The sequence below is a fragment of the Lynx canadensis genome, chromosome A1 (assembly GCF_007474595.2).
Source record: "Lynx canadensis isolate LIC74 chromosome A1, mLynCan4.pri.v2, whole genome shotgun sequence".
Classification (NCBI taxonomy): Eukaryota; Metazoa; Chordata; class Mammalia; order Carnivora; family Felidae; genus Lynx; species Lynx canadensis.
The window spans coordinates 28,704,679-28,728,951 of NC_044303.2; the positions used below are offsets into that span (position 1 = coordinate 28,704,679).

The window sequence follows — 24,273 nt, forward strand, 5'->3', positions numbered from 1 at the left end:
TGAACTGAGATTCAAACCAGATTGGATTGGCCCCACCAGAATTAAATTCCATCCACCATCTCACTCACTATAGCTACTTGGGGAAAAGAATAGTGTGAAAAATTAAAAAGTATTCATAATAGGAAAATATTAAAGAAAAGCAGTGTTGCTACTTACGAATACTTAAAGTCACTAGGAGAACAAAGTGTTACCAAGAAACAATACTTTTAGACTGTGTCTAATCAAGAGGAAATGTTGCATAAATAACATGTCAGTGTTTCACTGAGTAAATAAGTCAACTTTAACTTTAGGCCTTGCGTAAATAATAATCATGAATTCTGAGTTAAATTTTTTCAGGTTTTCACTTTTTTTTTTCATTTTCACTTTCTCCTGCAAAGCAGAGTTTATAAATATCCACATATTGCTTATAAAAGTTTGTATCCATCACATGGAATAAGGGTTTTACTTTATAGGTTCTTTTTTTTTTTTTTTTTAGTTTATTTATTTATTTTGAGAGAGAGAGAGAGACCATAAGCATGAGCAGGGGAGGGGCAGAAAGAGAATTCCAAGCAGTCCCTGCACTGTCAGTGCAGAGCCCAACGTGGGGTTTGCACTCACAAACTGAGATCATGACCTGAGCCAAAACCAAAAGAGGGTTGCTTAACCGACTGAGCCACCCAAGCACCCCTTGTGTTACAGGTTTCTAATAAAATATCAGTGGCATTGAATTGAATTCTACAATGAGAAGAATCTGTCATAAAAAACACATGCTATCTTGGTGATTTTTAATTCAGCAAGTCAATTGAGTAAGAATTTAAATTTGGAGTATTTATTCAAACAATCCTGCCAAATTTTCAGCTGTCAAATTAACTTTCAATTTTACATATACCAATTCTTGGAAAGTACTAGATTTTTAGATTCTTAGCAAGTATTTTATTTTCTCAGAAGATCCAATTATTTGGCAACATTGCTGATTAATACTCTGTTCAGTGTAATACTCTGTTCAGCATTTTACAACTGTCGTGGCCAGACTGTCAACTTCCATGGCCAGCACTTTGTCTCCTGACATTCTGACTTGTCCCTTTGACCACAGCCTGAACAGTTTTCTAGAAAGCTACCTCAGCACCCTGAGAAGGCATGCCTAGCTTGTAGGAATACTCCCACTGTACCCTCTGAACTGACTCTTTTCCCAAAGAGGGTATCTTAGCCATCATATTAAAACCCTGTTAGGAGGTAAGACCTCTTTAGTTTCAAATGGACAGCATGCATCTGTAAAATTGGACAAATGATAAATAATTCTAATCAAATAACAAATGTGTGCACTGCCATCAGTTCCTCCTTCCCCATCCTGCCCTCACTGAGAGCAGAGCTAAAATATTGCAGAGAATCACTGCCATTAATTCCACTATCCCTTGTCTAAAGCTTGCTATGGATGCATTTCCCTGGTTAAAGAAGTTGTTCAAAGCTTCCTCGCTAAAATAAAATCTTAAGTGAGGAAAGGGAAACTTGGCCATGCCTAAAAATAAAGACCCTCCACCCTTCCCCCTCTCCTGCCATGAGATTACTTATTACATCTGTACGAAGTTTAGAATTTCAGACTTTAGGACATTGAGGTCATCCAGAGGTTACTTTTCTCCCAGTCAGATACAAACATAATAAAATTGCTCACTTCTTCTCCCTGCCCCCCTTAAAGGAGCACCAAAGCCACAGTTACATGTACTCATGTGTGACGCAAAATTCTGTTTTTAAACTCAGAATATATCATTAGTCATTTACAGAAGGAAACCATTAACATCCAAAAGGATGGACCAACAGAACTCCTTCATGTTGCCAATTGTTTCTAAAACTAATTCTAAGTCCAACGATGGCTGCAAATACATATATGCTTTCTGTCGTTCAGAAAGGCACAGGTTTTCAATTTGCTTATGCCAAGTTATGAGTATATAAGTATTAGACCCTAAAAAGGAAGAAAAATGCAAAACCATACTTATTTTTCTGCTTAATCGTATCTGTTTAATCATCTGCTTATTCTTCTGCTTAATTATATTTTGGAATCAAACATTATTTTTAGAACTTTCTTTTGCTTAGAAAAGTTAATATTATCCCAAACTGCTAAAGCGCTAAGAATTCATGTTAATGTTGTTCATATTTATCATACAAGAAAGAGTTTCTCCTTTAAAAAAATACTTCCAAGGGACGCCTGGGTGGTTCAGTCGGTTAAGTATCCGACTTCAACTCAGGTCATGATCTCATGGTCCGTGGGTTCGAGCCACGCGTCGGGCTCTGTGCTGACATCTCAGAGCCTGGAGCCTGCTTCGGATTCTGTGTCTCCCTCTCTCTCTGACCCTTCCTCATTCATGCTCTGTCTCTCTCTGTCTCAAAAATAAATATTAAAAAAAATAAATAAATAAAATAAAATAAAATAAAATAAAATAAAAATAAAAAAATACTTCCTCAAAAAAAAAGATTTAATCTAGAATGGAATAAGACTGTCACTTTTTAATTTGTTAGTTAATACATTTTCTTAAGTAACTTTAAGGTACTTTAAGGTACTGCCATCCTTTTCAAACTTTCAAAGGCCAGAAATAATACCTCTCGTATGAAATGATTTTAAAAAGAATATCTGTAACACACGTCCTGAATGGAAAATTGCCTGTCATACCAATGATGCATTCTAAGAGTGATGTTTGTGGAGAAGTTTAAACTCTGTCAACATGTTTAATAGAATTTTTTAACAGCCAGGATTCAGTGAAGGAAACTGCACGGTACAAATACTACTTTAATTTTTGAGCACTTCAGTACAATAAGCTAGTAAAATACACTTGAAACCGCACTATGAGGTCCCAGGTTAGTGGATGAATCATCAATCTTTCTGCCTTTCTTTTTATTTCTTTTTTTAAACTTTAATATAATTTATTGTCAAGTTGGATAACATACAGTGTATACAGTGTGCTCTTGGTTTTGGGGGTAGATTCTCATAATTCATCACTTATATACAACACCCAGTGCTCATCCCAAGTGCCCTCCTCAATGCCCATCATCAATCGTTTTGCCTTTCTTTTTATTTCTAACTGGACCACATAAGAGAGGGCAAGGGTCATGGTTAATTCATTATTGTGTTCTCCTTTGTGCTTTAAATATAAGCTGCTCAGTAAACACTAAGAAACAAGCCAACAAACATTTTTTATTTTGTCTCCTATATTTCACAAACTATACAGTAATTCTTTGGGTGCTTTATGACTTCATTTTCCCCAAAGAAAGTTTTTGAAATGAAAAGTTCCTAAGGGTTAGGATAGCTGGAGAAGACCCAAATTTAAAACAAAACAAAACAAAAACTTTCTAGAAAAAGACCATTGCATAACAATGAGGCTTGACAAACAGCTTGTACGTGCCTTTTTGCGAACGTTTTTGGGGCTCTCGGAGTTTTTTGATTTTTGTTTTATCTTAGAAAAAGAGTGTGTGTGAGTGGGAGAGAGAGCAGAGGGGGAGAGAGAGAAAGAAAGAGAGGGAAGGAGGGAGAAAGAATGAATCCCAAGCAGGCTCCATGGTCAGTGGTTCAGCATGAGTCCAACATGGGGCTCAATCCCAAGACCCTGGGATCATGACCAAGAGTCAGACGCTCAACCAACTGAGCAACCCAGGTACCCTGCAAACCTTTTTGTCTAATCTTCAAACATGTTTAAATTTTAACTTAAAAAAAAAGCCAAGCTAATAGCATCTCTTTAAAATATTTAATCTTTTCTGGCTTTCTCAATTTTAAGTTCTTATTCATGTATTTCTGTTCATTGATTGTAATGCTTGAGATTTACTTAAATTTTTTTTCTTGAAAAAACACTGCTAATTACTGGGAGATTATTACTTCATTTGCAAAACTGTGATTAATACTACTGGAGAGAAATCTCTTGTTTGTACATTATTACAGCACCAACTGTGAGTTTTGAAATGAAGACACACTCATTATGAATTAAGTTCTTGAGATCCTAATATTTTCTTGCTAACCCATCTATTTATCATGTACACATTTTCTGAAGTAAATCTGGATTTGTGAAAAGCATGAGTGAGATTTAGTTATGCACAATGTAAGACAATTTTCAACAAAACACTCTTGACATGTAAGTTTTATGAAAGTAAATGGACTTTAAAAATTATCAATCCTCTTAATTTCAAGTATATAATAAAACAGAACCATGGTTAAAATAGCCTGTGTATAGAAGGGGATGGTTTTAAGATAAAATCTTCACAGAGACTCCCTTCTGCATTACATAATTGAAATATTTTCATAAAACCATCTACTACTTTAAATTCTGTATTAAGGAAAACCATTTAGTATCTTTATGGTGTCTCTTAAGTATTTCAATATTGTCATCTTCCTTTCGGTTTACCACTATATGTTTTATTCCCAGGTTGTCAAGAAGCTGCTGCTTAAAAAAAAAAAAAAAAAAGAACATCTTGAGCTGTTTACTGTTCTCTTTATTTCCAGAGTAATGTCATCCTCTTATTAGACACCACTAGCCGAGCCCTTCGACATCTCATCCTCCCTTCCGAAGAGGTTACACCTAAGAAATCTTCCTGGTGGAACAAGGAGGAAGCTGTAAGGAATACCCAACTTGTCCAGCAAGTTGCCAAGGACTTCTGTAGTTTTCTACCTTAAAGATGCATGCATGCCCATTCTTCTCAGGGCCTTTTATTTACAGCACAAGAGAATTCTCTTATTGTGCGCTTGTAGATTTTAACGCAATATGAAAAGACACTGATACACATATAACTAACACCAATAGCTTTTTTTTGTATACATCGTACTCACATGAAGACTTGTCAGGACTGAGCTATAATAATGATAGAGCTTCGTGGGCTTCTTGAGGGTGATATTCATGACAAATTCCTAATCATGCAGTCACTGAACTGTTTTTGAGTTAATATGTTTATGTTTTGGATTTATATGATAAACTGGCAAGTATGACACCCGGGTGCACCTACTAGATGAATAAACATTTGAACTTATTAACTAAATTAAACTAGTAAATAAGTTTCAGGCCAACCCAAGAGAATTTATTCTGCCATTCAGAGAAAGGTAATGGATATAAAATACGACTTACCTTCTGCCCTGCAATACATAAGTCTTAAAAGACCATGGAAAGAAAAAAAAAGATGTTTTAAATGCCGTAAATACATCCAAATCTACAAAAAGCAGTATTTCCTTTATGTCTATATTATGGTATAAATTCCACAGTTACTCGCCAGATAGCATATTTATCTCTAACCAGTATTTGGCATTATTTTTTAAACTTTTATCCTAAAAGATGTTTTAGCACATAGTTCACAATAAATTTTGAATTGTATTTGAATCCACATCACCGTAAGAGCCTTGGAGTAAATAAAGAGGCGGCTTCTCACAGGATTACATGTTTTACATGTTGGAGAACTTTATTTAAGGGAAAGCAACTGAAGAGACATGACTGCATCTCACACATTTAATGTGAATATTTTGTTTGGTTTTGTCTTTAGGAAACTTATAAAATGTGTAAAGAATTTTCGCACAAAAACTGGCTAGTATTCTACAAAGAAAATGGGTGAGTGCTTTGCTATAGAAGATTTAAACTGGGATCCTTAGTTTGCCCATTCTGTTTCCTCATTTAATTATACTTGCTTATTATAAAACCAATATAACCACATTACAAATATGCTATTGTAAAAGCAACTCATCCCACATTGCGAGAACATTTAAATCCAGACCTAAGAAAAGACAGTGCTCTTAATTTCAAAGTACCACCACTGCCAGCTTGGTGGTTATCAGCATCCATTATTTCTTCCTATGCATACCCCTACAGAGTTTAGAGTTTTATAGATCTGTTTTCTCAATTAACATTTCTCTTTATTATTATTTAGTCTTGAAAACATTCTCTTTAGGGTTGCATGAAGTATCATGAAATGACTGTGCCATTGTTACTCAATCATTACCCTCATCATTTCCTTTCAGATAGTTTTCTTCTCCTCTTTCAGGAACAGCCTGACTGTGCTGGATGTTCTCGAAGGGCGAACACACACCATCTCACTTCCCATCGACCTCAAGACAGTCTTCCTTGTAGCGGAGGACAAGTGGCTTCTGGTGGAGAGTGGAACACACCAGTGGGTGGATTTACGTAGCCTCTCATAGAGCATTTACCCAGCATCCTTACTGTTCTGTCTTCCAGTCTGTCTTTTCACACACAGTTTCTGAATTTGGCATCTCTATAGGTGAAAGAAGAAGGGGAGGGAAAAAATGAAAACCAATTAAATATCACTTCACGGAGTAATCATGAAAGTGTTTCAGAGAATGACATTGAAATGAACAGTAGAAACATAATGACTTTTATGTCTGATCCATATTTCTTTGGATTTTTCCTATTAGTACATTGAGAATCCACTGTATTCTTACCAAACCAGAGATGCTTCAAAATAGATTTTTGATTTATCCTCTCTTCAGAGGGTCATAGTCTCTGCCCTAGAGCTGTTGCCTTTTTGGAACTTCACAGAATTCACCCCTTAGAAGTTTCTTCTTCATTCTATCTTGGTTGCTCTTACTTAGTTATGTTCGTGTTTGTGTTGCCTGCCACCATTGGACTATATACACTTCTTGAAGAAAGGGCCATTATATGCACTTGACATAAATAGGGTGCACAGTAAATTTTAAGTCCCCCTCTCTCACACATTACCTCTACTGGCTAAATACAGACTCTCTCTTCCCCTCGGGTCACAAGCAGAAGTAGCCTGCTGCAAAAGATTTCTGCCTATTTATACATCCCTATTTTAGAAATCTTAAAAATAAGTAGATCAAGGGGATTACAGTGGTTACAATGGTTAGGGCTTCTGTCCCTCAGCTGGTCAGAAATCAGAGACCAGGCTCCCACTTGACTGACTGACTGATGAAACAGTCATATCAATAGCGGGTCCCATGATACAGGGGTGGGGGTAGTTTCTCATTAGAATTGCTTTATTTATTTGTTTATTTATTTATTTTATTATTATTATTATTATTATTATTATTATTATTTTTGCAGCCCTTCCTCTTACAGGAAGTGTTAGATTTTGGCTCATATTTATTAGTGCATTGTTATTATGCGCTGCTCCTTATACACAGTATTGAGAAGTTATTTGTTAATTCATGAGGTAACTCAGAAACTACAAATTTTACTCTGAATATAAAAAAGAAGCGTTGGGGGAAAGGGGTAGAATTCTGATTTTTCATAGCCTGGATGCACAATTATTAAAAAAGAAGAACTTTTTTCACTTAGATGTTTTGTTTGTTTGCAGGAAATATCTTTTAACTAAGCCTGCACACATCGAATCTGAGGACAGCGGGGTTTGCCAATTGTACGCATTGAAAGAGGAGCTGCCTAGCACAGGATTTGGAGTCATACAAGGTAAATCCCATGTTCTTTGTGTTTATGACTGTATGGGTACGTGCTTACAGTCCCCTAGAATCCTTTTAGAGCAGTAACATCAACATATGTTAAGTTCATACTAAAAGGGAAAGCTTAGTAACTACTTTAGAAATAGTAAATGAGAATCTACTCTTTTTTTAAGTTCTGTCATTGATTTTTCTAACTGAGAAATCAGAATTTTTATATACATTCAGGTGCCAAGTCTAATAGTCTTTTAGGGTAGCATCTTTTCTTTTTTTACACAGACCATCAGATGTCTACTTAATTCATCACAGTTTTAGAGGGTGAATAGTACTTATGGAAAAAATCTAAAACATACCATTACCAGCACTGGTTGGGGCAGTTTCACATCATTTCTGCAGGGTGCTATTAGTGATAATATGCATTGCTAATAAATTTTTTTAATGTTTATTTATTTTATTTATTTTTTAATATATGAAATTTATTGTCAAATTGGTTTCCATACAACACCCAGTGCTCATCCCAAAAGATGCCCTCTTCAATACCATCACCTACCCTCCCCACCCTCCCACCCCCCATCAACCGTCAGTTTGTTCTCAGTTTTTAAGAGTCTCTTAAGCACTAATAAAATTTTGAATTCAGTAAATACTTGCATTCACTTAGAGAAGACGCCTTGACTGTAAAAACGGAGTTTTCTCAAACAAAAGGCCATGAATATAATTAAACTGTTTTCTCTTTTTTAACTTGTGCTTTTCTATTTGAGTTGGCAAGAATGAAATCTTGCAAAAATTAATTCCTGGAGCATTGTAGGGGCATATGGTATCTAATGTTTCTCTGCCACTGCAGAAACAGATTTCAGCATACCTCATAAAATTTCAAGTGATCAACTATCATCTGAAAATCTAAGTTCAGCAGTGGGACAAAAGATTGCCTCTCCTAACCGAATTCTCTCAGATGAGACTAGTTATGCTACGGTTGTTGTCGGTTTCCCAGATCTCATGGTAAGCACCAGTATTTTCAATTATTTAATAGATGTTTTTTTTCTACTTGGTTTAGCCTCTAATCTATAAGGCTAGTTGAGGAGTGATTAAAAATGTAATGATATTCTGGTAAACATTTTAGATCAAGACTATATTCCAAATCAGGCATTAAAAAATGCATTCTACATAAAGAGTTTCATTGTTTTTTTAAAATTACCATTTATAGGGTAATGCAATTATATTGGTTCGTAAGGGAAAGCCCGTATTCTCCGTACATGGGAGTTCATGTGATACAGTTAACTGCTTAACCTACTGATGGTAATTTTATATCATATTGTCTTGTTGTGTGCTCGTGTAATCTGTCAAGAGGAACATTGGAAACTTAACAAAATAACATGTCTTCCGGAATTTTTTAAAGTTAAATTTGTTGGGGTCTCATTACTGTCAATTAAATTTTTTCAACACTCACGAACATCTATTCACCTTCCGCTGAGTTTTGCTCTGACTTATTGTGTCTTTGCAGCATCCAGATTATGGTGATAGTCTCAACTTAATCTGCCTTAGATGGTCCCTCCTGCCATTACGTACTGTTATGTGTAAAGAAGGGACTATTTGTAATTGGCTTCAGGTGAAGCTAGGTCCCATCTTCCTCTGATGGAAATGTGGGAAAATGAAATATAAAGGTGATTTAAGTCCATGTTCCCATCTAATAACCTTAGAGGTAGCTCCATGTGTTTTGATTAAACATTTAATTTTCATAATTTCCTTTGTAGCTCTTATTTTTAAATAGAATCATTTAAAGATAAAAACATGGGCTCTGCATGATGGTACACCAATCTCACATAAGCTCAACTTTTTAATGTAATTAATGAACGATGAGTACTTCAGGGATTTGAAATCCAAAACCCAGTGGATAATATGTGGCTTAGGATTTTGCCATATGTCTTCCTAATTATCAAGGAGAAAGCATTTGCTATGGTATTATATAACTGAAAATGAAACATGTTGTTGGAATATAGTATCTACTGCAGCCTTGACTGAATGAGAGTTGTGTTTAGTATGCTCTCTTAATGAGTGCTGTCATCAATAGAGAAAATACTAGAGCTATTTTTCTGGAGGTGGAATTCTTTAAAATACTGATCTTCCAATTGAAGAAACTAGTACAGAAATGTAATGTCACTATAAAGATTTAGAAAGTAAAAGTATTTTACACTGAGTATAAGACACCATTTGTATTAACCTTATAGGAATCCTTTATAGCCTGTAGGACTAGTAACCTTGTTAAATTAAAAGCTCTATCCCCACTTCTCCCTCTCCTCTCTCTCTGCCCCTCCCCCCACTCAGGTCCTCTCTCTCCGTCTCTCGAAATAAATAAATAAACATTAAAAAAAGCTCTATCTCCCCCTACTTAATATGGCACACAACATACAGGAGGTGTTCAGTGAATATTTGTTAAATGAAAGACTAGGGTCAGTTAAGGAGCCTTTCAACATTTTATGGTAACAGTCATACCTTTTAGGACCTAACACAAAAGTCAGGCATTGCACTATTCTAAAACCTTTCATGCATGATAATTAATTTTTAAAATAATTTTACAAGGTTTTATAGATGAAGAAGCAAACAGAGAAGATATATCTCCTGGGCCACACAAATTATGAGTGAGGGAGCTGGGATTTGAGGTCAAGTGTGACTGACCCTCAAATCTGTATCCTTTCTCTTGTATCACAGTGCCTTCCTGCTTTTATGTGAATTTCTTTTAATCCTTCATAAAGCTATCAATAAGGGGGTATGTCACCTCTCATTAACTTTTTATAGCATTATCAGAGGCACTTAAATTATTATAAGCTTATTATCACTTTCCTAACTTCATGCCACATAGTCACAAAAACCTATAGCAAATATCATCCTCAATAGTGAAACACTAAAAGCATTCCTTTTCATATCAAGACTAACACAAGGATACCCATTATCGCCACTTCTATTAAACATTGTACTGAGAATCTTAGACATAATCCATAACAAAATTTTTGATCAATTGAATTTCATCAAAATTTAAAGTTTTAGCTCTGTGAAAGACACTGTTAAGAGAATGAAAAGATAAGGCTGGGAAAAACTATTGGCAAATCACATTTCCAACAAAGGACTTGTATCTAGAACATACAAAGACTTCTTAAAACTCAAGAGCAAGTTGGAGCATCTGGTGGCTCAGTCGGTTAAGTGTCTGACTTCAGTTCAGGTCACAATCAGTTCAGTTCATGAGTTCAAGCCCCGCGTTGGGCTCTGTGCTGACACTCAGAGCCTGCAGACTGCTTCAGATTCTATGTCTCCCTCTCTCTCTGCCCCTTTCCCGCTCATTCTCCCTCTCTCTCTCTCTCTCTCTCAAAACAAAATAAAACACCTCTAGAGCAAGAAAACAAATATTCCAATATAGAATATGGGCAAATAGTGACCCAGTGTGAGGTATCAGAGGTCAGAGACTGAGCAGGTGAGGACATCCGTGATGGGGGAGGGTGTCGTCACTTGTGATGGGAATTCACTCCAGGCAAGATGCAGACGGTGCCCATGAAGAAGTAGAAGTAACATGGTGTAGGCGCCCAAGTAAGGCAAGGAGGGCATCCTTTCATGAGCGTAGCCCAATGTGGACTGTCAGGACCAAGGGGAGTAAGGAGGGCATTTGCCCAGGAGGGAAGGTTAGTAATGGGATGGGATATGAGTCACATACAGTAGAACTGAGCAAGAAAGTAAATATATTAAAGATAATGAAATCTAGTTTCTCATTAGAAGGGAGTTACAGATAAAGAAAGGAAAAAAACTAAAATGAATCTCGTTGAATTGGAATTGGATTTATTTGTGTGAACTCACAGTTTTCAATATATTTAGATAGATATAGAAACAACTTTGGAGGTAAATGTGAAAAAAAAAGGGGGGGGCAAAAGACTTAAACAGAGACTTTACCTAAGAGGATACAGAGATTAAGTACATGAGAAGATATTCACCATCATTAGTCATTTAGGAAATGCAAATTAAAGTCATGATGAAAGGGACATCATGACTGACGCAGTCAGTTAAGCATCCGACTTTGACTCAGGTCATGATCTCACGGTTCATGAGTTCAAGCCCTGCATTGAGCTCTGTGCTGACAGCTCAGAGCCTGGAGCCTGCTTCAGATTCTGTGTCTTCCCCTCTTTCTGCCTCTCCCCCACTCACACTCTGTCTCTCTCTCCTTCAAAAATAAACATTAATTTTTTATTGACAATAAATTATAATAAAAAAATTAAAAATAAAAAAAAATTTTTTAGATCATGATGAGATACTAGATATGCCTTTGAAATGGCTAAAATAAAAAAAATACAGTAACAAGTGCTGACAAGGATACAGAGCAAATGCAACTTTCATACATTTTTATGGAAAAGCAAGGACAAGTAATAATCAAGACGTTGCTGAAGAAGAACCTACTAAATTTCAAGGTTTATTATAAAGCTTCAGCAACTAAGACAGTGTGTTATTGGCGTGGGGGAAGAAAAATAAATAAGAGAGCAGAATGAAGTACCCAGCAACAGATGCATGCATATAGAGAACTGTATTTTATGATAGCAATGTTAATCAGTGCCATTTAGTATCTGGTGGTATTTGGACAATTAGCTATCCATGTGAAAAAAGGACGAATATGAATCCCTGCCTCATGCCATTCACAAAAATAAATCCCTAATGGGTTAAGGATTTAAATGTGAAAGACAAACTTTAAAATGTTTAGAGAATACATAGGAGAATGTCTATGATCTTGGAGTAGGAAAGGATAAATACATATTTGGTAAAAATTTGAAGTCAAGCAAGAGGGAAAAAATAACACAAAATTCCAGAAGAGTTATAAACATCTAGGGCAGACAGGAGATATGAATGGGTACAGCATTCAGGGACCTCAGAATGCTGGTAATGTCCTGTTACTTATGCTAGAGAATGAATGAACCAGATATTTGTTTCATTTATTTCAAGGTAAAATATATATATATATGTTTTATATTTCATATTTGCCTAAAAATTATAATTATTGGTGAAGCAGCTATTTTTTACACCAGATTCAAAAAGGTCAAGAAATAATTTGGTTTTCTTATACTTGTGAAATACAAGTTTACCACCGGTATCTGCTTAAAGGGCTGCATTGTAGCAGGTGTGGTGAATATAGTTTATAGTACCATAGCCCCTTGAACAACAAGAGGGGATTTAGGGTGCTGACCCCCTTCACACAATCACAACTCCACAAATATAACATCTGACTCCCCAAAACATAAGTACTAATAGCCTACAGTTGACTGGAAGCCTTACTGATAACATAAATGATCAACACATATTTTGTATGTTATATACATTACATATGTGCAATAAAGTGAGTTAGAAAAAAGAAAATGTCATTAAAAAAATCATAAGGAAGAGAAAATACACTTATTGCAATTAAAGAAAGAGAATCATAAGGAAGAGAAAATACACTTACTGTAATAAAAATCCATGTAAGTGGACCTTCACAGTTCAAACCTGTGTTCAAGGGTCAACTATGTTTCGGTACTTTAATCTTTTTTTTTTTTCTTTCAGTCACCCAGTGAAGTCTATTCTTGGAAAAGGCCATCATCTCTTCATAAACCAAATGTCACTGACACAACATTCTATGGAGGAAAGAAAACAAGTGAAAGTCCAAAGCAGAGCAATTGTGTGACTCTTTTAGATACTAATCAGATAGTCAGGATTTTGCCCCCAGGAGAAGTCCCTCTAAAAGATATCTACCCAAAAGGTAAGAAACTTACCAATTCCTAATTTGCCAAAGTCGTAAACCTAGTTTTCTTTTGGTAGGGATATTTAACTTATCATTGTCATTCTGTATTTATAAATGTGGATAAGTCTACCAGGATCTAGCAGCTTAAAAAGTCCAAGGTGTGGGCTCAGAAAGTTTTCAGTCATTTTCTCGCAGTCTCTGATTGAAGCCACTGCTGTTAGAACTCTTTTTCCTTTGCTTTATAATCTGTACAATAACTTAACTTAGAAGATGTCTTCAAAGGGACTTTTAAAAATTCTTAGACTACTAGGCATAGAAAATGGGGCCCGACTTATGATGAAAGACCAGGGACTCCTGCAGACTGATTCACTTAGTAGTTCTCTCAAAGTCGTCTTATATTTATTACCGCAAGATATATGCCAGGTCCTGTGCCACTTTTCCTTATATACCTTTATTTAATCTTCAAATCCCCATTCTGTCATTAGTGTACTCTCTAGCTTATATGCAGGGAAGCTGACAAAGGAAGGCAAGATGGCGTGCCAAGGGCCACACCACCGGTGGCTGGTAGAGCCCAGATCTGCACTAAGGTCTTCCTGTCCCAAGTCTAGAGCTACTTTTGCTGGACCACATAGGCTTTCATCATAATAGATAATTATGAAAATGTTTGGTCATTGAGCCACAGATTATTATTTGCATCGTAGTGGTAGTAATATGTTGTCCTGTGTTTACATTCATTATATCACCGTGAACTTAAGAACTATAATGCTACATGTATTATAATCTATTACTGGGTTTGGAAGTCCTGGTTATATGATAATATTTAGAATTCACTTCTTCCAAATAAATCACCATTTCCTCAAAATGCTTTTTATGGTAGAAGAGGCAGGTGAAGAAAGTGACAGTCTCATGGTAGGAATACTCACAAGGTGATCTATGAAAGGGGAAGCTTACAGTCCAGACTGGTGATGATGAGCTGACCCTTGAAAGATAAATGGGATTGAATCAAATGAAGGAATTGTTTCAGGAACAGGGAATCCTATGTGAAAGGTACAGAGCCATGAAGGCATCCCAGGAAATACAAGAAATTCTATACCAGAATTTAGTGTTATCTCCAACTACCCAGAAACCTGGGAGTCAGCCTTGATACTTCTTCTTCATCTTCCTCTCTATCTAATCCAATCACAAATCATCATGTCCTTTTGATACAGCCTGACTACTGTATTTTGTATCTACCCACTTGACTAGAGTTCTATTACCAACATCCAAATGACTGCCATCTTGCACCAGAATATTGCAACAGCCTCTTGAGAGTTTCCTCTTCCAACTCTTTCCGCATCCTACCCATTCTCCACACATCAGACAGAGTGATATTTTTAAAGTATGCATTTGTTCTTATTAAGTTTCAGATTATACAGAGTAACATTCACCCTTTTTTGTATATAGTTCTGTGAGTTTGACAAACACATACGGTTGTATAACCATCACCATAACTGAACAGAGGACAGTTCCATCTTTCCAGAACCCCCACCCCCACCCCAGTGCTTCTTTGTGGTCAACCTGTCTACCTACTTCCTAACCCCTGACTGATCTGTTTCTGTCCTTATGGATTTGCCTTTTCCAGAATGTCATATAAATGGAATCATATAGTATGTGGTCTTTCAAGTCTGGCTTCTTTCACCCAATATCATGTATTTGAGAATCGTTTATATTGTTTTGTGTACCGGTAGTTCATTTTATTGCCAAGTAGTAATCTGTTGTGTATATGTGCATGCTTTGTTCATGCTTTGTTGGTAGATAGTTAGATCATTTCCACTTTTTGACAATAATGAATAAGCCTACTCTGAACATTTATGCACAGATCTCTAAGTGAACATTAGTCTTTGCTTCACTTGGGTAAATATGTAGGAATGGCATTTTTACATTATATGATAGAACTGCCAACCTGTGTTCCAAAGTGGCAATCATTTCGCATTCCTACCAGCAATGAATGAGAGTTCTAGTTGTGCCTCCTCACCAGTTCTTGGTGTTGTCAGTCTTTCCGGCAGGTGTGTAGCAATAGCTCATGATGATTTTAATTTGTATTTTCCCTAGTGCCTCATGATGTTGAGCATCTTGTCACATGTACCTTCTTTAGTGAAAGGTCTGACTGTTTGCCCTCAGGTTATTTGGTGTTTTTGTTTGTTTGTTTATTTGTTTTAGGAGTTTTGTGTGTTCCTTATATATTCTGGATACAAGTCCACTATCAGATATATTCTTTTCAAACATTTTCTGCCTTCTTGATGAAGGGAAAATCTTCCCTTCTAGAAATTTTATAGTTTTAGATGCTGCATTTTGAGATAATATTTTTTTAAATGGCACAAGGTGTGGATTGAGACTCATAGTTTTGTATGGAGATACTCACTGTTCCAGCATCATTTGCTGGAAAACCTGTCCTTCTCCATTGATTGCAGCATTCGGACCTCTGCTGAAAATCAACTGACCACATATGTCTGGGTCTGTTTCTGTATTTTGTATTGTGTTCATTGATCTCTGTATCTATCCCTTCACTAACAGCACATTCTTGGTTATTTCCTAGCTTTGTAGTTTATAATGAGTGTCAAAATCAAGTAGTATAGATCCTCTAACTGTTGGTAGGGATCAGTGGATAGAAAATTACTAAGAGGAAATCAGGGATAAGGAAACCTATGGGCTAAATCGACCTAACAGGATTCTTGCTGAAGTCAGGCCAGGGTGATCAGACCTTACCTGGGGGGAGTAGAGGATGAGGAACCTGATCACATATTGAGGCGGGGGAGAGGATTCTTGCTAAACTTACTTATTGGCAGGACTCTCGCTGAAAGTGGACAAGACAGAGATGGACACAGAAGCCCAAAAGTCGGGGTCTGTTTGGGAAGAGGATCCAGAAGAGCCTGACTAGAGTTTGGTCAAAGGAGATAATCTTTGTCACCATCCATGTCAATAGCACTTTCATTTACTTTCACTGCTGCACATATTACAGTTTATCCATCTGGTCTTTGTTGATGCACAGTTAGGTTCTTTCCAATTTTCGCTGTTACAGATAGTGGGCAATGAATATTCTTATATCCCTCTCCTTGTATATATGCTGAGAGTCTATCTATCTATCTATCTATCTATCTAAAAGTAGAATTATCAAATTGTTTCCCAGCATTGTTCCAGCAACATAAAAGGGTTCCTGGTGCCCCAACCTTATCCACTCTTGTAGGCATCTGACCCCATTATTGTGGTTTCAGTTTATCTTTCCCTAATTTCTAGTAACTTGAAGAATCTTTTTACATGTTGCAATTTACTCTTCTGAGAATTGCTTGTTTATATCTTTTACCATTTTTCTCTTAGATGCCAGGAGTTTTATTTCCCCTCACTTGTTTAAGTAGAATTCCTTAAATATTCCAAACATATATAAAGTGCTTAGCATAGTGTCTAACACACAGGAGGAATTTTATAAATGTGGGCTGTTAAAAAAAAAAAAAAAACAGAAACTAGGAGAATGACAAAAGGAGATACCAGGATGATAGTTGTGCACAGATCTAGGGATCAACTCATTCAGATGAGAACATATGAAAAAAGAATAAATATGTGACTAACAAGCATTATCATAAGGGATAAAAAGTAATGAAATTTTGTGAAATTTTAAGAAGCATATATCAAAACTATAAGATAATTATCATCCACAAGTTAGGAGAGGAGTAACTGATGTTAAAGTGTTCTAGTGCCTTACATTGTTCAGGAAGAAGGCAATGATATTAAGTTGATGTGTTGGTAAGTTAGGAATTGAGTATATAACTTCCAAAGTAGTAGTGAAAAGATTATAGCGTCAAAAATACTTTTGCTAGTTAAGAAGCAATCTTTGAGCTGATGCTGGTATAAAAAAAATTTTTTTAAGTAAATAGAATCCAACCATCTATCTGATTAGCCAGGAACTAATGCATATCAGCCTTTTATTAAAGAAATCAATAGAAACTGTAAAGGCTACTCTCTTGGTGGCTTTTACAAAGATGGTATAGCTTTTGTTTAATGCAAACTAGGAGAGATTTACTGCTTTCTTCCAATCATTTTTCATCTAGGGAAAATGTTAGCTGTTTTTGTTTTTTTGTTTTTTTTTTTTATCACAGTTCTCAGCTCTTTAAGCACAAAATAATGACTCTGGATTGAAATTGCTGCCCTGTGTTTTGAACTTTGAGTAAATTCAAAGATTTGGCATTGGCACGATTGCAGGGCACACATCACTCTTAATCTGTAAACACAGAAGTGCGTTAAACCTGGCAGTTAACAAATGTCCATCAAATTACGTTGCTAGAAGGAGTGAATTTTTTAATATAATTTCATCTTCCCTCTGAATGTGTTCGTGGTTGTTTTGCCTGACAGCTTTTATACCTCCTCCTAACCTTGGCACTGTGCACATAAGCTGTCCCCACTGTTTGCGGGAACTATGCAGGAAGCACTGTAGCCGTGACTTCCCTTTAATCATTAGTGAACTCATCCTCGCGCATAGCTTACACCTATCTTGGAAATCCACCTGGATTATAAATGTAATGGAAATTTACTGAGCCTCCGTCCTCTCTACAGCGTTGAAACATTTAAAACGGATTGACAAGGATTTGGCTAAGTTTGCAGGGAAGTCTGGCCACGATTTTCACTTCCTTAATTCAATCATGTATTCTAAGCTGATTCGTTTTCAAATCAGTAAACATCAACTCTGATCATTTTTCAAGCACTTACCATTACCACCACTACCACTACCCTTAATACTGCTTTGATGTGCTTTATAACCATGAATTGCCTTTTCTGATACATGAAAATATTTTTTAGCACCAGGCGTAAAATTCTTGCTTTCTCCTTCTTGAAATAGACACAGTCATTATTGCATTTTCTCACCCTCTTTATGCCATGGAATTAATTTGCACAGTGAAAGAAAAAAACAATGTAGGGAAGAAAAATATTTTAAAATAAGTTGACTTACTTTGTTTTCACAGGCCATCTAAAAGCATTGATGGCCATAGCTCAGCTTCATTCTGCTATGTATGAAAAAGTTCCCATGAGTGACAAGCCAAAAATATAAGTCTGTTAGCTAGACAGCTCTAGGCATCCCAACCTCTTCAGTAACTGGTCATTTTTGGCAAAGAACCTGGGTCCATAAATAATTCAACCTACTTCAGCTGGGTCTTAGCCGCAGGAACTGTCAAAAATGATAGATGGTGCAAAACTTTATCCAAGACTGACCTTCTATCCTAGGCAGCATTTCCAGTGCAGGCCTGTGTGACAGATGATAAGCATGCTTGTTTTCTGTAAATGGCCATCAGGGGACAGCCAATTGAGCTGGGTGGTCAGATTACCATAGTAACTCTCTTGTCTTACCCTCTGTTATCCCTGGACATTACCTCCATTTCCTCCTAAACCTCTGACCCCTGGCACTCCTTCTTGCCTTGCTCTGCAGCTCATACCTGGCCCCAGGCCCATGAGTCTCACCCTGGAGTCTTTTCCAAGTCCCGAAAGGCCCTCGGTGGGTTGGATTCGGTCTGGTTTGGTTAAAAGGAACTTTCCTCATTGTGCTGTGGGCTCCTTGAATAAGGGAGGAATCAACCTCCTTCTTCTCTATCCTCAGTGCTTTGTATAGTATCTGGTGCAAAGTGAGCTTAACCATGTTTGTTGAATAAATAAGAGATATTTTGAGTTTTGAATTTTTCAGATGGTCTCAGAAATCTTCAGCTAAAAACATGAAATAAAAATGTGAAGTTTTTAATTTTTTTGTAAACTACATTGGATAAATCCAGTGTGAACATCCTGGATATCTCATTCTAATCTGGAATTGTAATAAGATATAGACAACCGAAAAAATCTTTAAGAGTAAGGGTTCTGTAGAGGCGCCTGGGTGGCTCAGTCAGTTAAGCGTCCACCTTCAGCTCAGGTCATGATCTCCTGATTCATGAGTTTGAGCCCTGCGTCAGGCTCTGTACTGACAGCTCAGAGCCTGGAGCCAACTTCAGATCCTGTGTCTCCCTCTCTCTCTCTCTCTCTCTCCGCCCCTCCTCAACTCGTGCTCTGTCCCTTTCTCTCTCTCAAAAATAAACATTAAAAAAAAAAAAATTTTTTTTAAAGTATGGGTTCTGTGTAAGGGAGATTTTTTTAAGAGACACTGATAGCCAATATTTTGTAAAACAATTTTAAAAGTTGTTGCCCTAGGGTCAGCCTAGGTAGGAGCTGTGTAGAGTGGTGGACAGAGCAGAGACTTCAAAGCTGGAACGGCCTGGTTTGAAAGCCGCCTACATCACCCTCCAGCTATGTCGCCACAAGCAAGTCACATTATTACCATAATTCTGTAAGCCTCAGCTTCCTCATCTCTCGAGCAGGAATCATAAGTCTTTGTTGTCAGTATTAAAAATACTACCTGTAAAGACTAAGCAGAGTCTGGGGCACCTGGGTGGCTCAGTCAGTGAAGCGCCGACTTTGGCTCAGGTCATAATCTCACAGTTGGTGAGTCTGAGCCCTGCTTCGGACTCTGTGCTGACAGCTCAGAGCCTGGAGCCTGTAGCCGGTTTCAGATTCTGTGTCTCCCTCTCTCTCTGCTCCTTCCCCACTCCCACACACTGTCTGTCTGTCTGTCTGTCTGTCTGTCTCTCTCTCTCTCTCTCTCAAGTATCAATGAACATTAAAAAAAAAAAAAAAAAGACTAAGCAGAGTTTCTGACACAGCAGTGGCAGCTAGGGATGATGGGTGGTGTAACTCAAGGCTTTGGAAAAGAAATCAGCAGGCCCCTGGAATCCTCCTGGAAACACCTCCAGAACTGGAGATGGGAGCTCTGGCCCCTCTATGTCATTCCCCTCTTTTTCCCCCACCATTTCATAGTTTCTGTGATCCAGAGCCCTCACCCCACTGGCCCATGCTCACCTCACCCTCTCCCGTCTTGCGTGGCCCTCATTACTACAGGTACCGTGTGTCGAGCAACTGCTAATTAAGTGCTTTGCAATTACCCAATTCATCTGATCCCCCAAATAATGTTTATGATGCTCAGATGCTGTTGTTACCCCCATTTCACAAATGACAAAAACAGTGAGATCATTAACTTGACCAGCCAAAAACGCAATTAGGACATATCAGAGCCAAGATTTTATACGAGGCCAGTCTGATTACAAAGTGGGTACTGATTCCACTACGTTATACTGTCATTGTGACTTCCCAGGAAGGAAAAACAGAATTCACGTGATGAAATAATTTCATATAAACTCTAAGTGCTGAAACTTCTCATCTTGGGAAGCTAGCAAAGACAATGAAAAGAACTTGGGTAATTTTCTGACAGCAAAGAATCATAGCCTAATATGCATGTATTTGACAATCTTTGTGTTTCCTTGACAAAAACATAACCTAGAGACTAGAGTTGGCCCAGGACCTTGTCAGGTGGGTCTCAGAGTTTTGCCTGAGTGTACTGGTAACTTCATTCCACTTTTAGCAACATTCATGCTTTCTTTTGGTCTTATTTTGCTATCCTGCTGTAATTTAATACTCTGTTCAATGTCGTGACTTGTTTGTAGATGTTACCCCTCCACAAACAGCTGGTTACATGGAAATCACTGACCTTCGATCAAAGAAACTCCGATACATCCCTATTCCCAGGTAATCCACTTTCACCTTTGTCCTCCATTTGTATGTCAGATAGAAAGTGAGCCAAGTCTTCCCAAGTGCTCTGAATAAATGTGTGCTTTTGCTTCCTTAAATAGCAAGCTCTTTTTTCCCCCCAGTTGCACTTGGCTTATGTCTTGCTGCTGTTCTGCATGGTTTACTGCTATTTTTATTTTCATTTGGGAAAAATGTCATACAGGTATAAGTCTAACAAACTTCAAGGCTTCATTTCTCTTTTTTGATCTGTCCTAATGATAAGTTTTTCTGTAACTGAAATAGCATTTTCAGTATTGCAGAAATCTTCGGGCTTCTTAAATGTGTTTAAGTTTTTATTTAATTCCGGTTAGTTAACATACAGTGTAATATTAGTTTTGGGTATAGAATATACTGATTCAACAATTCCACATATCACCCGGTGCTCATCACAAATGCACTCCTTAATCCCCATCACCTATTTAACCCATCCCCCCACCTACCCCCCACCTCTGGTAACCATCAATTTCTTCTCTACAGTTAAGAGTCTGTTTCTTGGTTCATCGCTCTCTGTCTTATTTTTTTCCCTTTGCTTGCTTGTTTTGTTTCTTAAATTGCACATGTGAGTGAAATCATATGGTATTTGTCTTTCTCTGACTGTCTTATTTTGCTTAGCATAATACTCTCTAGCTCCATCCACCGTATCTATTAACTTTACATATTAGTTTTTGGAGGCAAATGTGTTCAAAATGTCAAAGGAATTTAAATAGCATTTGTTTAATATTGTTTTTAAATGTGCTACTGTGCATCTGCGGTTGTGAAGGCTATGTAGTAGCTAAAGGCTTCCAGAGATTTAGAATGAAACTCATGATCATTCACTGCTCTTATTATTGTCCAATGACGGAAGCAAAGTATTCAAACCAGTTGGATGGAGGATACAGAAGGAAAACAACGTGTTTGGTGTCTACCCTTGAGGAGCACAGGTGTCCTCTCCAGTAGCCCATCCCTTTCTGGATGCATCCATGCCTGATCTCTCTCTCTCAGCCTAACTGAGCCCCTGCTCTGGTCCACCTGGCCTAGATTCTTCCTTACATTGCCCCCCTGGGGCCAACTCCTCCTTCTTCTAATTTTTTACTCTGCTTTGGCCTAGATTGACATCACATCCCCTACTAACATATACTTCCTGACAGGCAACTGAGACCTCACAACACAGGGGTGAAAGCCTCAGCTGAGATGCCAAGCAGAGGACCTTGGAGAGCCATCCAACAGGAGAGAAAGGCCAGCCACACCAAGGCTGTCAGTCATCCATGGCACCCACAGGCCAACTTTGCACCCATTCCTCTAACCCCTAGAAGTAAATAGCTCAGCATGACAGTACACAGTAACTCAGAAGCACAGCTTTATTTCTTACGACCCTTAATCAAGGTCAATAAATATGAAGAATAAAAGCATTACTCAAAAAAATAAGTTTACTCGTTCCAACATAAAGAAGTATGGCTTCTTAGAGCATCTCACCTTGTCAATTTCATGGAAAATGGCTTTTGGTCATTTGGGGAAATTCCTTACTCCATATGAATTATATGCTTATTAAAATATACTATTAGTTCAAGCAACAGAAGCAAAGAACAACTTTTTGTTTTTTACATTTCTAAAGCATTAATAATCTTTTCCAATATTTCTCTTAATTTCTCCCTCATTGGCCCTAGGCTTTATTTTGTTGTTTTTCCGTTTTAACTTTCTATGTGGACCATGTTCTACCTGCCATAGGAACAACATCTGGAAGAGCAGCTGTGTATATAGCCAATGCCAACTGGTCACTGTAATGCATTCATTTAGAGCTGTACTGTTCACCGGAAATATAATGCAATGTCATTTTATGTTCCTTCCTTAGCCATATTCAAAGAGGAAAAAGAAATTGGTGGAATTAACTTTAACTAAACATTTTATTAACCCAATGTATTTAAAATGTCATCATTTTGACACATATTCAATATAAAAGTTTTAATGAGATATTTTACATTCCTTTTTTCTCCTAAGTCTTTGAAATCAGTATTTATTTTACACTTTGGGAACATCTCAGTTTGGACTTGCCATATTTCAAGTGCCACGTGATTTAGAGTCTGTTCATTATCAGTATATCCTGAATTTCTCTTGAGATTAGCTATTGCCATTTTTGGCATATATGCATTCCAAGAGAACAACCCATCTGGATTTCAGTTTTCCTGCTAGTTGCTTAAATTTAGCATTCTGCTAGATAGCTGGAATTTTCCATCTGATGGCTAACTTCAGATAACAGAAAATACAGTGACATTGCATGTAACTACAGAACCAAAATGAGTACATCACTTTTGCCCCCAGTAAAATTTGAGTATTTTTCCTCAAATTTTTGTATTATTTCCATCTGTAAAATGATACTGCCTAGCTCTCATGTGTGGGTGTATGTAAATCTGGGCTTCCCTCTACTATGATTCTATGTGTTCCTTAAAGACCTTGCTATTATGTATAAAAGGGAATATGCATTTAAAACAAGGTGAAGAAGGGGTGCCTGGGTGGCTCCGTCAGTTGGGCATCTGACTCTGGATTTCGGCTCAGGTCATGATCTCACAGTTCATGAGTTTGAGCCCTGCGTCAGTCTCCACAAACAGCACAGAGCCTGCTTGGGATTCTCTCTCTCCCTCTCTCTGCCCCTCCCCTGCTCATGCTGTCTCTCTCTCAAAATAAATAAATAAAACTTAAAAATAAAAAACAAGGTGAAGAAGAGATTCTAGAGCAAATTGCAGTAAATGTGATTTTTTCACCCTTTTTTTGACATATTTTGACATATTTCAAGTTTCATACTATGAAGAGTTAAACATTTAGCCAGTAGATACAGTACTCAACAGTCATACATCTTGAGTGCTCTTGGAAGAATTACAAACATTATTGTTTCACGTAGATAAATTTCATTATTCTTGAATAGCCCTTTACTTCACCATGTGTACCTATTAATTTTTTTCCTAAGGCAAATATTTCTGGCAGAGCAACGTGAGATAAATCCTGTATTATGTCAAATGTTGCCTTCTTTGAGTCCTTCTATTATTGTAAAGTAGCTCTGAAACACTGAAGCAGTAGTTACCATCATCTTCATATAAACATATTTTAAAGCTTCTGTGTCCCAGAGTAGCTGGCTGTGTCACCTGTGTTTAGTATCTACTAAGGCAGACTGGAAAAAAAAAAAAAAAAAAAGGTCAGGTAGTCTTGGTTTATTCTTTAGGAGGTTACAAGATTTGACCCAACACATAGTGGTTTTGTGGTTTCCCGAATCTACATTGATAGTTTATTATGTTTTTATTATCTGATGAGACTCCGCCTTTAGACCATTTATTTTACATAGAAAATATCAGATGTATTTAGAGAGCCAACGCTGGTAATTCGAATTTCTAATCTGTTTCTTTTGTATAGTGAAGGCTATACCTAGAAAAAGGAAGTGTGCAGTTGACTCATAGAAGCAAAACTGCATTCCTAGAAATGAATGTGTAGCAAAGAAAATATGTATATGTATGAAATATATATAATATGACAA

At 37.1% G+C, this 24,273-nt stretch overlaps 1 protein-coding gene across 2 annotated transcripts in view; it reads left to right on the plus strand.

Moving 5' to 3' along the window:
- The window catches only part of LOC115511098 (von Willebrand factor A domain-containing protein 8), a 289,504-nt gene that overhangs the window by 168,387 nt on the left and 96,844 nt on the right, over window positions 1-24,273 (plus strand). For both annotated transcript variants that reach the window (XM_030311601.1, XM_030311610.1), the window contains exons 23-29: window positions 4,460-4,570; window positions 5,485-5,549; window positions 5,980-6,105; window positions 7,270-7,379; window positions 8,208-8,362; window positions 12,929-13,124; window positions 20,651-20,732. In XM_030311601.1, the coding sequence (XP_030167461.1) occupies window positions 4,460-4,570; window positions 5,485-5,549; window positions 5,980-6,105; window positions 7,270-7,379; window positions 8,208-8,362; window positions 12,929-13,124; window positions 20,651-20,732 (845 nt within the window). The remainder of the gene's footprint in view (window positions 1-4,459; window positions 4,571-5,484; window positions 5,550-5,979; window positions 6,106-7,269; window positions 7,380-8,207; window positions 8,363-12,928; window positions 13,125-20,650; window positions 20,733-24,273) is intronic.